The sequence below is a fragment of the Lonchura striata genome, chromosome 34 (assembly GCF_050655825.1).
Source record: "Lonchura striata isolate lonStrDom1 chromosome 34, ASM5065582v1, whole genome shotgun sequence".
In the NCBI taxonomy this organism is placed as follows: domain Eukaryota; kingdom Metazoa; phylum Chordata; class Aves; order Passeriformes; family Estrildidae; genus Lonchura; species Lonchura striata.
The window spans coordinates 5,102,961-5,115,906 of NC_140736.1; the positions used below are offsets into that span (position 1 = coordinate 5,102,961).

General features: G+C 56.4%; 1 protein-coding gene across 1 annotated transcript in view; it reads left to right on the forward strand.

Moving 5' to 3' along the window:
• The window catches only part of LTBP4 (latent transforming growth factor beta binding protein 4), a 53,664-nt gene extending 41,011 nt beyond the window's left edge, over positions 1-12,653 (forward strand). Inside the window, 6 exon segments of the mRNA XM_085564734.1 lie at positions 281-409; positions 2,689-2,835; positions 5,558-5,710; positions 8,184-8,558; positions 10,604-10,732; positions 12,225-12,653. Coding sequence (XP_085420860.1) covers positions 281-409; positions 2,689-2,835; positions 5,558-5,710; positions 8,184-8,558; positions 10,604-10,732; positions 12,225-12,361 — 1,070 coding nt within the window. The 3' untranslated portion in view covers positions 12,362-12,653.
• Positions 12,654-12,946: the final 293 nt, after the last annotated feature.

A 12,946-nucleotide genomic window follows, 5' to 3' on the forward strand; every position in this document is an offset into this window, starting at 1 on the left:
CCCTGTGACTTTGGGGGGGTCCCTGTGACTCTGGGGGTGTCTCTGTGATTTGGGGGGTGTCTCTATGACTTGGGGGGTGTCTCTGTGATTTTGGGGTGCCCCTGTGATTTTGGGGTGTCCCTGTTTACTTTGGGAGTCCCTCCTTTGTTCCTGGGCGGGTCCCTGAGTGGGGGGGTCCCTGTCACTTTGGGGGGGTCCCTGTGACTCTGGGGGTGTCTCTGTGACTTGGGGGGTGTCTCTGTGATTTTGGGGTGCCCCTGTGATTTTGGGGTGCCCCCAGACGTGGACGAGTGCTCGCTGTTCGGGCCCGCGCTCTGCCGGGGGGGGCTCTGCGTCAACGCCGCCGCCGCCTTCAGCTGCTTCTGCCCCAGCGGCTTCTACTTCGAGCCGGAGCACCTGCAGTGCGTGGGTGAGCCCCTGCAGCTGCCAGGACCGGCCGGGACCTGCCGGGACCTGCCAGGACCTGGCTGTACCTGCCGGGACGTGGCTGTGTCCGTCTGTACCTGCCAGGACCTGGCTGTGTCCATCTGTACCTGCCAGGACCTGCCAGGACCTGTCTGTGTCCGTCTGTACCTGCCAGGACCTGGCTGTGTCCGTCTGTACCTGTCTGTGTCCGTCTGTACCTGCCAGGACCTGGCTGTGTCTGTCTGTACCTGGCTGTGTCCGTCTGTACCTGCCAGGACCTGGCTGTGTCTGTCTGTGTCCGTCTGTACCTGTCAGGACCTGGCTGTGTCCTTCTGTACCTGCCAGGACCTGGCTGTGTCCATCTGTACCTGCCAGGACCTGGCTGTGTCCATCTGTACCTGCCAGGACCTGCCGGGACCTGACAGGACCTGTCTGTGTCTGTCTGTACCTGCCAGGACCTGTCTGTGTCCGTCTGTACCTGGCTGTGTCTGTCTGTACCTGCCAGGACCTGGCTGTGTCTGTCTGTGTCCGTCTGTACCTGTCAGGACCTGGCTGTGTCCTTCTGTACCTGCCAGGACCTGGCTGTGTCCATCTGTACCTGCCAGGACCTGTCAGGACCTGGCTGTGTCCGTCTGTACCTGCCAGGACCTGCCAGGACCTGGCTGGACCTGCCAGGACCTGTCTGTGTCCGTCTGTACCTGGCTGTGTCCGTCTGTACCTGTCAGGACCTGGCTGTGTCTGTCTGTGTCTGTCTGTACCTGCCAGGACCTGGCTGTGTCCATCTGTACCTGCCAGGACCTGGCTGTGTCCGTCTGTACCTGCCAGGACCTGGCTGTGTCTGTCTGTACCTGGCTGTGTCCGTCTGTACCTGCCAGGACCTGGCTGTGTCCGTCTGTGTCTGTCTGTGTCCGTCTGTACCTGTCAGGACCTGGCTGTGTCCGTCTGTACCTGGCTGTGTCCGTCTGTACCTGCCAGGACCTGGCTGTGTCTGTCTGTACCTGCCAGGACCTGGCTGTGTCCGTCTGTACCTGGCTGTGTCCGTCTGTACCTGCCAGGACCTGGCTGTGTCCGTCTGTACCTGGCTGTGTCTGTCTGTACCTGCCAGGACCTGGCTGTGTCTGTCTAAAGTCACCTTATACCCCAAAATCCTTCTAAACCTTCCCAAACCGCCCCTAAACTCACCTGAAACACCCCAGACTCCACCCAAATCCTCTTAAATCGCCCCAAAACCGCCCAAATCCCCCCAAATCCCCCCTAAATCGCCCCAAATCCCCTAAAACCGCCCCAAATCCCCCTTAAACCACCCCAAAACTCCCCCCAAATCCCCCCGTAAACCGCCCCAAATCCCCCCCAAAACCGCTCCAAACCCCCCAAATACCCCCCAAAACCCCCCAAATCCCCCCAAATCCCCTAAAACCGTCCCAAATCCCCCCAAATCCCCCTTAAATCGCCCCAAATCCCCCCCAAACCACCTCAAATCCCCCCAAAACCTCCCCAAATCCCCCCCAAATCCCCCCAAACCACCCCAAATCCCCCCCAAATCCCCCCCAAATCCCCCCAAACCACCCCAAATACCCCCCCAAACCACCCCAAATCCCCCCAAATCCCCCCCAAACCACCCCAAAACCCCCCAAATCCCCCCCAAAACCTCCCCCAAACTCCCCCAAATCCCCTCTTAAACCGCCCCAAAACCTCCCCAAATCCCTCCTTAAACCGCCCCAAATCCCCCCCAAATCTCCCCAAATCCCCCCCAAACCACCCCAAATCCCCCCAAAACCACCCCAAATCCCCCCAAAACCCCCCAAATCCCCCCAAACCACCCCCAAACCCCCCAAATCCCCCCTTAAACCTCCCCCAATCCCCCCCAAAACCGACCCCAAACCCCCCAAATCCCCCCCAAACCACCCCAAATCCCCCCCAAACCCCCCCAAATCCCCCCAAACCACCCCAAATCCCCCCCAAATCCCCCCCAAATCCCCCCAAACCACCCCAAATACCCCCCCAAACCACCCCAAATCCCCCCAAATCCCCCCCAAACCACCCCAAAACCCCCCAAATCCCCCCCAAAACCCCCCAAATCCCCCAAATCCCCCCTTAAACCGCCCCAAATCCCCCCCAAATCCCCCCAAACCACCCCAAATCCCCCCAAATCCCCCCCAAACCACCCCAAATCCCCCCAAATCCCCCCAAAACCCCCCCAAACCCCCAAATCCCCCCAAAACCCCCCAAATCCCCCCCAAACCACCCCAAACCCCCCAAATCCCCCCAATTTTGCCCCCCCAGACAACGACGAGTGCGCGGCGGCCGAGGCCGAGCCGTGTTTGGGGGGGCTCTGTGTGAACACGGTGGGCTCCTACCTCTGCTCCTGCGCCCCCCCGCTCATCCTCGACCCCTCCCAGCGCCGCTGCGTGGCCAACGACTCCAGCCCGGGTGGGTTTTGGGGGGCTCGGGGGTCCCCGATATCGGGGGGGGTGAGGGGAGCCTGGTTTGGGGGGATACAGAGGGGTTTTGGGGGGTGTAATGGGGTTGGGAGGGGATTTGGGGGGTTAGGAGGGGATTTGGGGGGGTTAGGAAGGGGTTTTGGGGGGCTCAGGGGGGGTTTGGGGGTATAATGGGGTTTTGGGGGGGTTAGGAGGGGTTTTGGGGGGATTCAGAAGGGTTTTGGGGGGTATAAAGGGTTAGGAGGGGATTTGGGGGGGTTAGGAGGAGTTTTGGGGGGATTCAGAAGGGTTTTGGGGGGTATAAAAGGGTTAGGAGGGGATTTGGGGGGTTAGGAGGGGGTTTGGGGGGTTAGGAGGGGTTTTGGGGGGGTTAGGAGGAGTTTTGGGGGGATTCAGAAGGGTTTTGGGGGGTATAAAGGGTTAGGAGGGGATTTGGGGGGGTTAGGAGGAGTTTTGGGGGGATTCAGAAGGGTTTTGGGGGGTATAAAAGGGTTAGGAGGGGGTTTGGGGGGTTAGGAGGGGGTTTGGGGGGTTAGGAGGGGTTTTGGGGGGGTTAGGAGGAGTTTTGGGGGGATTCAGAAGGGTTTTGGGGGGTATAAAGGGGTTGGGAGGGGATTTGGGGGTTAGGAGGGGTTTTGGGGGGGTTTAGGATGGGTTTTGGGGGGCCCGGGGGTCCCCGATATCGGGGGGGGTGAGGGGAGCCTGGTTTGGGGGGATACAGAGGGGTTTTGGGGGGTGTAATGGGGTTAGGAGGGGTTTTGGGGGGGGTTAGGAGGGGTTTTGGGAGGGTTAGGAAGGGGTTTTGGGGGGCTCAGGGGGGGTTTGGGGGGGTTAGGAGGGGTTTAGGGGGGTTAGGATGGGTTTTGGGGGGGTTAGGAGGGGTTTTGGGGGGATTCAGAAGGGTTTTGGGGGGATTCAGAAGGGTTTTGGGGGGTATAAAGGGGTTAGGAGGGGTTTTGGGGAGGTTTAGGATGGGTTTTGGGGGGCTTAGGGAGGGTTTTGGGGGGTTAGGATGTGTTTTAGCGGGGTTAGGAGGGGATTTAGGGGGCTTAGGGAGGGTTTTGGGGGGCTCGGGGGTCCCCGATATCGGGGGGTTGAGGGGGGCCTGGTTTGGGGGGATACAGAGGGGTTTGGGGGGTGTAATGGGGTTAGGAGGGGTTTTGGGGGGGCTCAGGGGGGGGTTTGGGAGTTTAGGATGGGTTTTAGGGGGGTATAAAGGGGATAGGAGGAGTTCGGAGGGGAGTTTTGGGGTTCAGCACCCCCAAATTAAGACCCCTCCCCAAATTTCCGCCCCCCAGAGGGGTCGGTGGCCGTGTGCTGGCAGAGCTCACCTGAGGTTTTGGGGTCACCTGGGGATTTTGGCGTTTCCTGGGGTTTCAAATGATGGCGATTTTTGGGGTTCCCCATAACGGGGGTGAATTTTCGGGGTTCAGCACCCCCAAATTAAGACCCCTCCCCAAATTTCCGCCCCCCAGAGGGTCGCTGGCCGTGTGCTGGCAGAGCTCACCTGAGGTTTTGGGGTCACCTGGGGATTTTGGGGTTACCTGACTTCCCTATTAACGGCGTTTTTTGGGGTTCCCCATAACGGGGGTGAATTTTTGGGGTTCAGCACCCCCAAATTAAGACCCCTCCCCAAATTTCCGCCCCCCAGAGGGGTCGCTGGCCGTGTGCTGGCAGAGCTCACCTGAGGTTTTGGGGTCACCTGGGGATTTTGGCGTTTCTTGGGGTTTCAAATGATGGCGATTTTTGGGGTTCCCCATAACGGGGGTGAATTTTTGGGGTTCAGCACCCCCAAATTAAGACCCCTCCCCAAATTTCCGCCCCCCAGAGGGTCGCTGGCCGTGTGCTGGCAGAGCTCACCTGAGGTTTTGGGGTCACCTGGGGATTTGGGGTTACCTGACTTCCCTATTAACGGCGTTTTTTGGGGTTCCCCATAACGGGGGTGAATTTTTGGGGTTCAGCACCCCCAAATTAAGACCCCTCCCCAAATTTCCGCCCCCCAGAGGGGTCGGTGGCCGTGTGCTGGCAGAGCTCACCTGAGGTTTTGGGGTCACCTGGGGATTTGGGGTTACCTGACTTCCCTATTCACGGCGATTTTTGGGGTTCCCCATAACGGGGGTGAATTTTTGGGGTTCAGCACCCCCAAATTAAGACCCCTCCCCAAATTTCCGCCCCCCAGAGGGGTCGGTGGCCGTGTGCTGGCAGAGCTCACCTGAGGTTTTGGGGTCACCTGGGGATTTTGGCGTTTCTTGGGGTTTCAAATGATGGCGATTTTTGGGGTTCCCCATAACGGGGGTGAATTTTTGGGGTTCAGCACCCCCAAATTAAGACCCCTCCCCAAATTTCCGCCCCCCAGAGGGGTCGCTGGCCGTGTGCTGGCAGAGCTCACCTGAGGTTTTGGGGTCACCTGGGGATTTTGGGGTTACCTGACTTCCCTATTAACGGCGTTTTTTTGGGGTTCCCCATAACGGGGGTGAATTTTTGGGGTTCAGCACCCCCAAATTAAGACCCCTCCCCAAATTTCCGCCCCCCAGAGGGGTCGGTGGCCGTGTGCTGGCAGAGCTCACCTGAGGTTTTGGGGTCACCTGGGGATTTTGGGGTTACCTGACTTCCCTATTAACGGCGATTTTTGGGGTTTCCTATAACGGGGGTGAATTTTTGGGGTTCACCACCCCCAAATTAAGACCCCTCCCCAAATTTCCGCCCCCCAGAGGGGTCGCTGGCCGTGTGCTGGCAGGAGGTGGGGCCGGACCTGGTGTGCGGGCGGCCGCGGCGAGCGGCGCCGGTGACCTACACCGAGTGCTGCTGCCTGTACGGGCAGGCGTGGGGCATGGAGTGCGCGCTCTGCCCCGCCCCCCACTCCGGTGAGACCCCTCCCCAAAATTCGGGACCCCCCCAAATCCAACCCCGGGACCCCCCAAATCCAGCCCCGAACCCGAGCGGGGCGGGGAAGGGGCTGGAACGAACGTGGGACTGGGACCAGTAAAGGGAACTGGGAGCACTGGGGGGATGTGGGACCCCCAAAATGGGCACAGCCGGACCGTGCCCCCCACTCCGGTGAGACCCCCCCCCTCAAAATTCGGGACCCCCCCCCCAAATTCGGGACCCCCCCCCAAATCCAGCCCCGGGACCCCCCAAATCTAGCCCTGAACCCGGGGAGTGGACTGGGACTGGGACCAGTAAAGGGAACTGGGAGCACTGGGGGGATGTGGGACCCCCAAAATGGGCACAGCCGGACCGTGCCCCCCACTCCGGTGAGACCCCCCCCCAAATTCGGGACCCCCCCCAAATCCAACCCCGGGACCCCCCAAATCCAGCCCCGGGACCCCCAAATCCAGCCCTGAACCCGGGGAGTGGACTGGGACTGGGACCAGTAAAGGGAACTGGGAGCACTGGGGGGATGTGGAACCCCCAAAATGGGCACAGCCGGACCGTGCCCCCCACTCCGGTGAGACCCCCCCCCAAAATTCGGGACCCCCCCCAAATTCGGGACCCCCCCCAAATCCAGCCCCGGGACCCCCAAATCCAGCCCCGAACCCGGGGAGTGGACTGGGACTGGGACCAGTAAAGGGAACTGGGAGCACTGGGGGGATGGAGTGCGCGCTCTGCCCCACCCCCCACTCCGGTGAGACCCCCCCCCAAATTCGGGACCCCCCCAAATCCAGCCCCGGGACCCCCAAATCCAGCCCTGGGACCCCCAAATCCAGCCCTGAACCCGGGGAGTGGACTGGGACTGGGACCAGTAAAGGAAACTGGGAGCACTGGGGGGATGTGGGACCCCCAAAATGGGCACAGCCGGACCGTGCCCCCCACTCCGGTGAGACCCCCCCCCTCAAAATTCGGGACCCCCCCCCCAAATTCGTGACCCCCCCCCAAATCCAGCCCCGGGACCCCCAAATCCAGCCCTGAACCCGGGGAGTGGACTGGGACTGGGACCAGTAAAGGGAACTGGGAGCACTGGGGGGATGTGGGACCCCCAAAAAACCCCAAAAAATCCCCCCAAAAAAACCCCACAAAACTCCCCCAAACCGCCCCAAAAATCCCCCCAACCCCCCCAAAAACCCCCCAAAACCCCTCAAAAAAAACCCCCAAAACCCCCCCAAAACCCCCCCCAAACCCCCCCAAAACCCCTCCAAAAAACCCCCAAAACCCCCCCAAAATCCCCCAAAAAACCCCCCAAAATCCCCTAAAAACCCCCCCAAAATCCCCCAACCCCCCCCAAAATCCCCTGAAAACCCCCCAAAAAACCCCCCAAAACCCCTCAAAAAAAAAAAAACCCAAAACCCCCCCAAAAAACCCAAAAAAATCCCCCCCAAAAAACCCCCCAAAACTCCCCCAACCTCCCCCAAAAACCCCCACAAACCCCCCCAAACCCCCCCAAAAAAACCCAAAAAATCCCCCCCCAAAAACCCCCCAAAACTCCCCCAAACCCCCCAAAAAACCCCCCCAAAAAAACCCCCCAAAAGCCCCCCAAACCCCCCAAAAATCCCCCCAAAACCCCCTAAAACCCCTCAAAAAAACCCCCCAAACCCCCCCAAAAAACCCCAAAAAATCCCCCCAAAAAACCCCCCCAAAAATCCCCCAACCCCCCCAAAATCCCCCCAAAAAACCCCAAAAAATCCCCCAAAAAAACCCCAAAAACCCCCCAAAATCCCTCAAGAAAAACCCCAAAACCCCCCCAAAACCCCCCCAAAAAACCCCCCAAACCCCCCCAAAAAACCCCCCTAAAACTCCCCCAACCCCCTCCCAAAAAACCCCCAAAACCCCTCAAAAAAACCCCCAAAACCCCCCCAAAACCCCCCCAAAAAACCCCCCAAAAAAACCCCCCCAAAAGCCCCCCAAACCCCCCAAAAATCCCCCCAAAACCCCCTATAACCCCTCAAAAAAACCCCCCAAACCCCCCCAAAAAACCCCAAAAAATCCCCCCCAAAAAAACCCCAAAACTCCCCCAAAAAATCCCCCCCAAAAAACCCCCCAAAACTCCCCCAAACCCTCCAAAAATCCCCCAAACCCCCCAAAAAATCCCCCCAAAACTCCCCCAAACCCCCCAAAACCCCCCAAAATCCCCCAAAACCCCCCAAAAATCCCCCCAAAACCCCCCAAACCCCCCCAAAACCCCCCAAAATCCCCCAAAACCCCCCAAAAATCCCCCAAAACCCCCCAAAAACCCCCCAAAACCCCTCAAAAAACCCCCCAAAACCCCCCCCAAAAACCCCCTAAAAATCCCCCCAACCCCCTAAAAACCCCCCAAACCCCCCTCAAACCCCCCCAATTCCGCGACCCCTCCCCAAATTTCGGGGTCCCCCCCCAACCCCCCCATTTTTTCCCCCCCCCCAGACGACTTCGAGCTCCTCTGCAACGTCCTGCGACCCCCAAACTTCGCCCCCCCGCCGCTGCCCCCCCTCTACGACCCCTCCCCAAATTTCCCCCATCTCCCCCCCCCCCAATTCGGGCCCCTCCCTTACGGGGGTCCCCCCGAATTTTTTGGGGGGTTCCCCCCCCCCCGCTACGAGCCCTTCCCTTTCGGGGGGGGCGGGGCAGGGCTGGGGGACCCCCTGTACGCCCCTCCCCCCCCGCCCCTCCCCCCTCGCGGGGCGGATTTTGGGGACCCCCGGGGGAGGGGACCCCGATTGGAGCCCCCCGACCCCCGCGGGGACCCCCCCTGGAGCCCCCAGGCCCTCGGGACCCCCGAGGAGGAGGAGGAGGAGGAAGGTCAGGGGGGGGTTTGGGGGGGTTGGGGAATTTGGGGGGGGTTTGGGGGGGTTTGGGGGGATTTTGGGGAATTTGGGGAATTTTTGGGGGGATTTGGGGGAGGTTTTGGGGGAATTTTGGGGGAATTTTGGGGGGATTTGGGGAAATTTTGGGGAGGTTTTGGGGGAAATTGGGGAATTTTTGGGAATTTTGGGGAGTTTTGGGAAATTTTGGGGGAATTTGGGGAGTTTTTGGGGGGATTTTGGGGAGTTTTGGAGGAGTTTTGGGGGGATTTTGGGGAGGTTTTGGGGGAATTTTGGGGAGGTTTTGGGGGGATTTTTGGGAAGGTTTTGGGGGGATTTTGGGATTTTTTTCGGAATTTTGGGGAGTTTTGGAAGAGTTTTGGGGGGATTTTTGGGAAGGTTTTGGGGGAATTTGGGGAACTTTTGGGAAATTTGGGGAGTTTTGGAGTTTTGGGAAATTTTGGGGGAATTTGGGGAATTTTTGGGAATTTTGGGGAAATTTTGGGGGAATTTTGGGGCAATTTGGGGAATTTTTGGGAATATTGGGGAGGTTTTGGGAAATTTTGGGAATTTTGGGGAGTTTTGGAGGATTTTTGGGGGAATTTGGGGAATTTTTTGGGAATTTTGGGGGAATTTTGGGAAATCTTGGGGGAATTTGGGGAATTTTTGGGAATTTTGGGGAGTTTTGGAGGATTTTTGGGAAGATTTTGGGGAGGTTTTAGGAAATTTTGGGGGAATTTGGGGAATTATTGGGAAGGTTTTGGGAAATTTTGGGAGAATTTGAGGAATTTTTTGGGAATTTTGGGGAGTTTTGGGGGGATTTTGGGGAGTTTTGGAGGAGTTTTGGGAGGATTTTGGGGAGGTTTTGGGGGAATTTGGGGAATTTTTGGGAATTTTGGGGAGTTTTTGGATGAGTTTTGGGAAGATTTTGGGGAAATTTTGGGGAGGTTTTGAGAAATTTTGGGGGAATTTGGGGAATTTTTGGGAATTTTGGGGAGGTTTTGGAGGAGTTTGGGGGGTATTTTGGGGAGGTTTTGGGGGGATTTGGGGATTTTTTTGGGGGGTTTTTGGAGGGATTTTGGAAATTTTTCTGGAAGTTTCGGGGGAATTTCGGAGGTTTTGGGAATTTTGAGATTTTGGGAATTTTGAGGAGATTTTGGGGAGGCTTCAGGGATTTTTTTCGGGGGAGGGATTTTTGGGGTTTTTTGGGGGAGTTTTTGGGGGGGTTCTGGTTTTTTTGTTTTTTTCAAGTTTTTGGGATTTTTTGGGGTTTTATTTTTGGTTTTTCGGGGGTCTCTGAAGCCCCCTCCCCAATTTAGGGTCGCGGTAGGAATTCCTGAAAGAGGGGGAGGAGAATTAATTTGAATTTTTGGGGTTTTGTGTTTTTTTTAATCAGGTTTTGGGTGGCTTTTTTTTTTTGGTTTTTTGGGGTTTTTTTGGGGGATTTTTTTGGGGTTTTTTTTGGTTTTTCGGGGGTCTCTGAAGCCCCCTCCCCAATTTAGGGTCACGGTAGGAATTCCTGGGAGAGGGGGAGGAGAATTAATTTGGATTTTTGGGGTTTTGTGGTTTTTTTAATCAGGTTTTGGGTGGGGTCTTTTTTGTTTTTTTGGGGTTTTTTTGGGGGATTTTTTTGGGGGTTTTTTTGGGTTTTTTGGGGGGGTCTCTGAAGCCCCCTCCCCAATTTAGGGTCACGGTAGGAATTCCTGGGAGAGGGGGAGGAGAATTAATTTGAATTTTTGGGGTTTTGTGGTTTTTTTTGTCAGGTTTTGGGTGGGGTTTTTTTTTGTTTTTTTGGGGTTTTTTTGGGGGATTTTTTGGGGGTTTTTTTGGGTTTTTGGGGGGGTCTCTGAAGCCCCCTCCCCAATTTAGGGTCGCGGGAGGAATTCCTGAAAGAGGGGGAGGAGAATTAATTTGAATTTTTGGGGTTTTTTTTCGGGTTTTGGGTGGGGTTTTTTTTGGTATTTTGGGTTTTTTTGGGGGGTTTTTTAGTTTTTTTTTTTTTGGGTTTTTTGGGGGGTCTCTGAAGCCCCCTCCCCAATTTAGGGTGGCGGCAGGAGGAGTGCGGGGTGCTCAGCGGCTGCACCCATGGGCGCTGCGTCCGCCTGGGCGACGCCTTCACCTGCGCCTGCGACCCCGGCTTCCGCCTGGAGCCCGCCCGGCTCGACTGCCTCGGTGAGACCCCCCCCAAAATCCCCGAGACCCCTCCCCAAAATCCCCCAAATCCCTGGGGAAAAACCCAAATCTTGAGAACCCCGAAATCCCTGGGGAAAAACCCCAAATATTGGAAAAAACCCCAAATTTTGAGAGCTCCAAACCCCTGGAAAAACCCAAAAAAATCCCTGAGACCCCTCCCCAAAATCCCCCAAATCCCTGGGGAAAAACCCAAATCTTGAGAACCCCGAAATCCCTGGAAAAAAACCCAAATATTGGAAAAAAAAACAAATATTGGAAATAAACCCAAATTTTGAGAGCTCCAAACCCCTGGAAAAACCCAAAAAATCCCTGAGACCCATCCCCGGAAAAATCCCTGAGACCCCTCCCCAAAATCCCCCAAATCCCTGGGGAAAAACCCAAAAAAATCCCTGAGACCCCTGCCCAAATTCCCCGAGACCCCTCCCCAAAATCCCCGAGACCCCTCCCCAAAATCCCCCAAATCCCTGGGGAAAAACCCAAAAAAATCCCTGAGACCCCTGCCCAAATTCCCCGAGACCCCTCCCCAAAATCCCTGAGCCCCCTCCCCAAAATCCCCCAAATCCCTGGGGAAAAACCCAAACCTTGAGAGCCCCGAAATCCCTGGAAAAAAACCTCAACATCCCTGAAAAAAACCCTAAATGTTGAAAATAAACCCCAAATTTTGAGAGCTCCAAACCCCTGGAAAAACCCAAAAAATCCCTGAGACCCATCCCCGGAAAAATCCCTGAGACCCCTCCCCAAAATCCCCCAAATCCCTGGAGAAAAACCCAAATATTGGAATAAAACCTAAATTTTGATAGTTCCAAACCCCTGGAGAACCCCAAAATCCCTGAGACCCCTCCCCCTAAAACCCCAAATCCCCCATTTTTAACCCTAAATCCCCCTTTCAACCCCAAATTTCCCCCAAATCTCCCCTAAAACCTCAAATCCCCATTTTTAACCCCAAATCTCCCCCTTTTAACCCCAAATCTTCCCTAAAACCCCAAATCCTCATTTTTAACCCCAAATCTCCCCCTTTTAACCCCAAATCTCCCCCTAAAACCCCAAATTTCCCCTTTCAACCCCAAATTTCCCCCAGATCTCCAATTTTTAACCCCAAATCTCCCCTTTTAACCCCAAATTTCCCCCAAATCCCCCCTTTTAACCCCAAATTTCACCCCCAGACGTGGACGAGTGTTTGGGGGTGCCCCCACAGCCCCAATACCCAAATCCTCCCCTTTTAACTCCAAATTTCCCCAAATTCCCCCCTTTTAACCCCAAATTCCCCCTTTAACCCCAAATTTCCCCAAATCCCCCCTTTTAACCCCAAATCCCCCTTTAACCCCAAATTTCCCCCAAATCCCCCCTTTTAACCCCAAATTTCCCCAAATCCCCCCTTTCAACCCCAAATCCCCCCTTTTAACCCCAAATCCCCCCTTTTAACCCCAAATTTCCCCAAATTCCCCCCTTTTAACCCCAAATCTCCCCCCAGACGTGGACGAGTGTTCGGGGGTCCCGCCGCCGTGCCGCCCCGGGCGCTGCCTCAACACCCCCGGCTCCTTCCTCTGCCTGTGCCCCCCCGGGACCCCCCCGGCGCGGGACCCCCCCCGCTGCCCCCCCCCCGCCTGAAGCCCCCTCCCCATATTTATTGCGTGCCTTCGTTTTCGATCCAAAAAAATACAAAAAAGAAATATAAAGGGATTTTTTTTTTTTTTTTTTGGGGGGGGTGGGTGGGGGGGGGATTTATTTCTACCCCCCCCCCAAATTAAGGGGGTGTCTCCCCCCTCCCCAACTCAGCCTCGTGGTTGTGACCCCCCCCCCCCACCCTTTACAAAAGGGGAGGGGGGAATTTGGGGACCCCTCCCCATATTTTTACTGAATAAAGGTTTTATATAAAAAAAAAAAAAAAGGAGTTTTGGGTGGGTTCTGTTTTTTGAACGCTCCCCATTTTTTTTGGGGAGGGGGGTGCAGGTAAGACCCCCCCCCCCTTAAAGGAACTGGGAACGCCCCCCATGGAATTGGGACCACCCCTATGGAACTGGGATTTCCCCCCCCCAAAATTGAGATATCCCCACCCTCCCCCCAGAACAGGGAACCCCCTCCCCCCAAAATTGGGACCCTTTTGGCACTGGGACCCCTCCCAAAAATTGGAAACCCCCCCCCCAAAACCCACAGAACGAAGGCGTTGACCCCAACCCCCTTTGGGGACCCTTC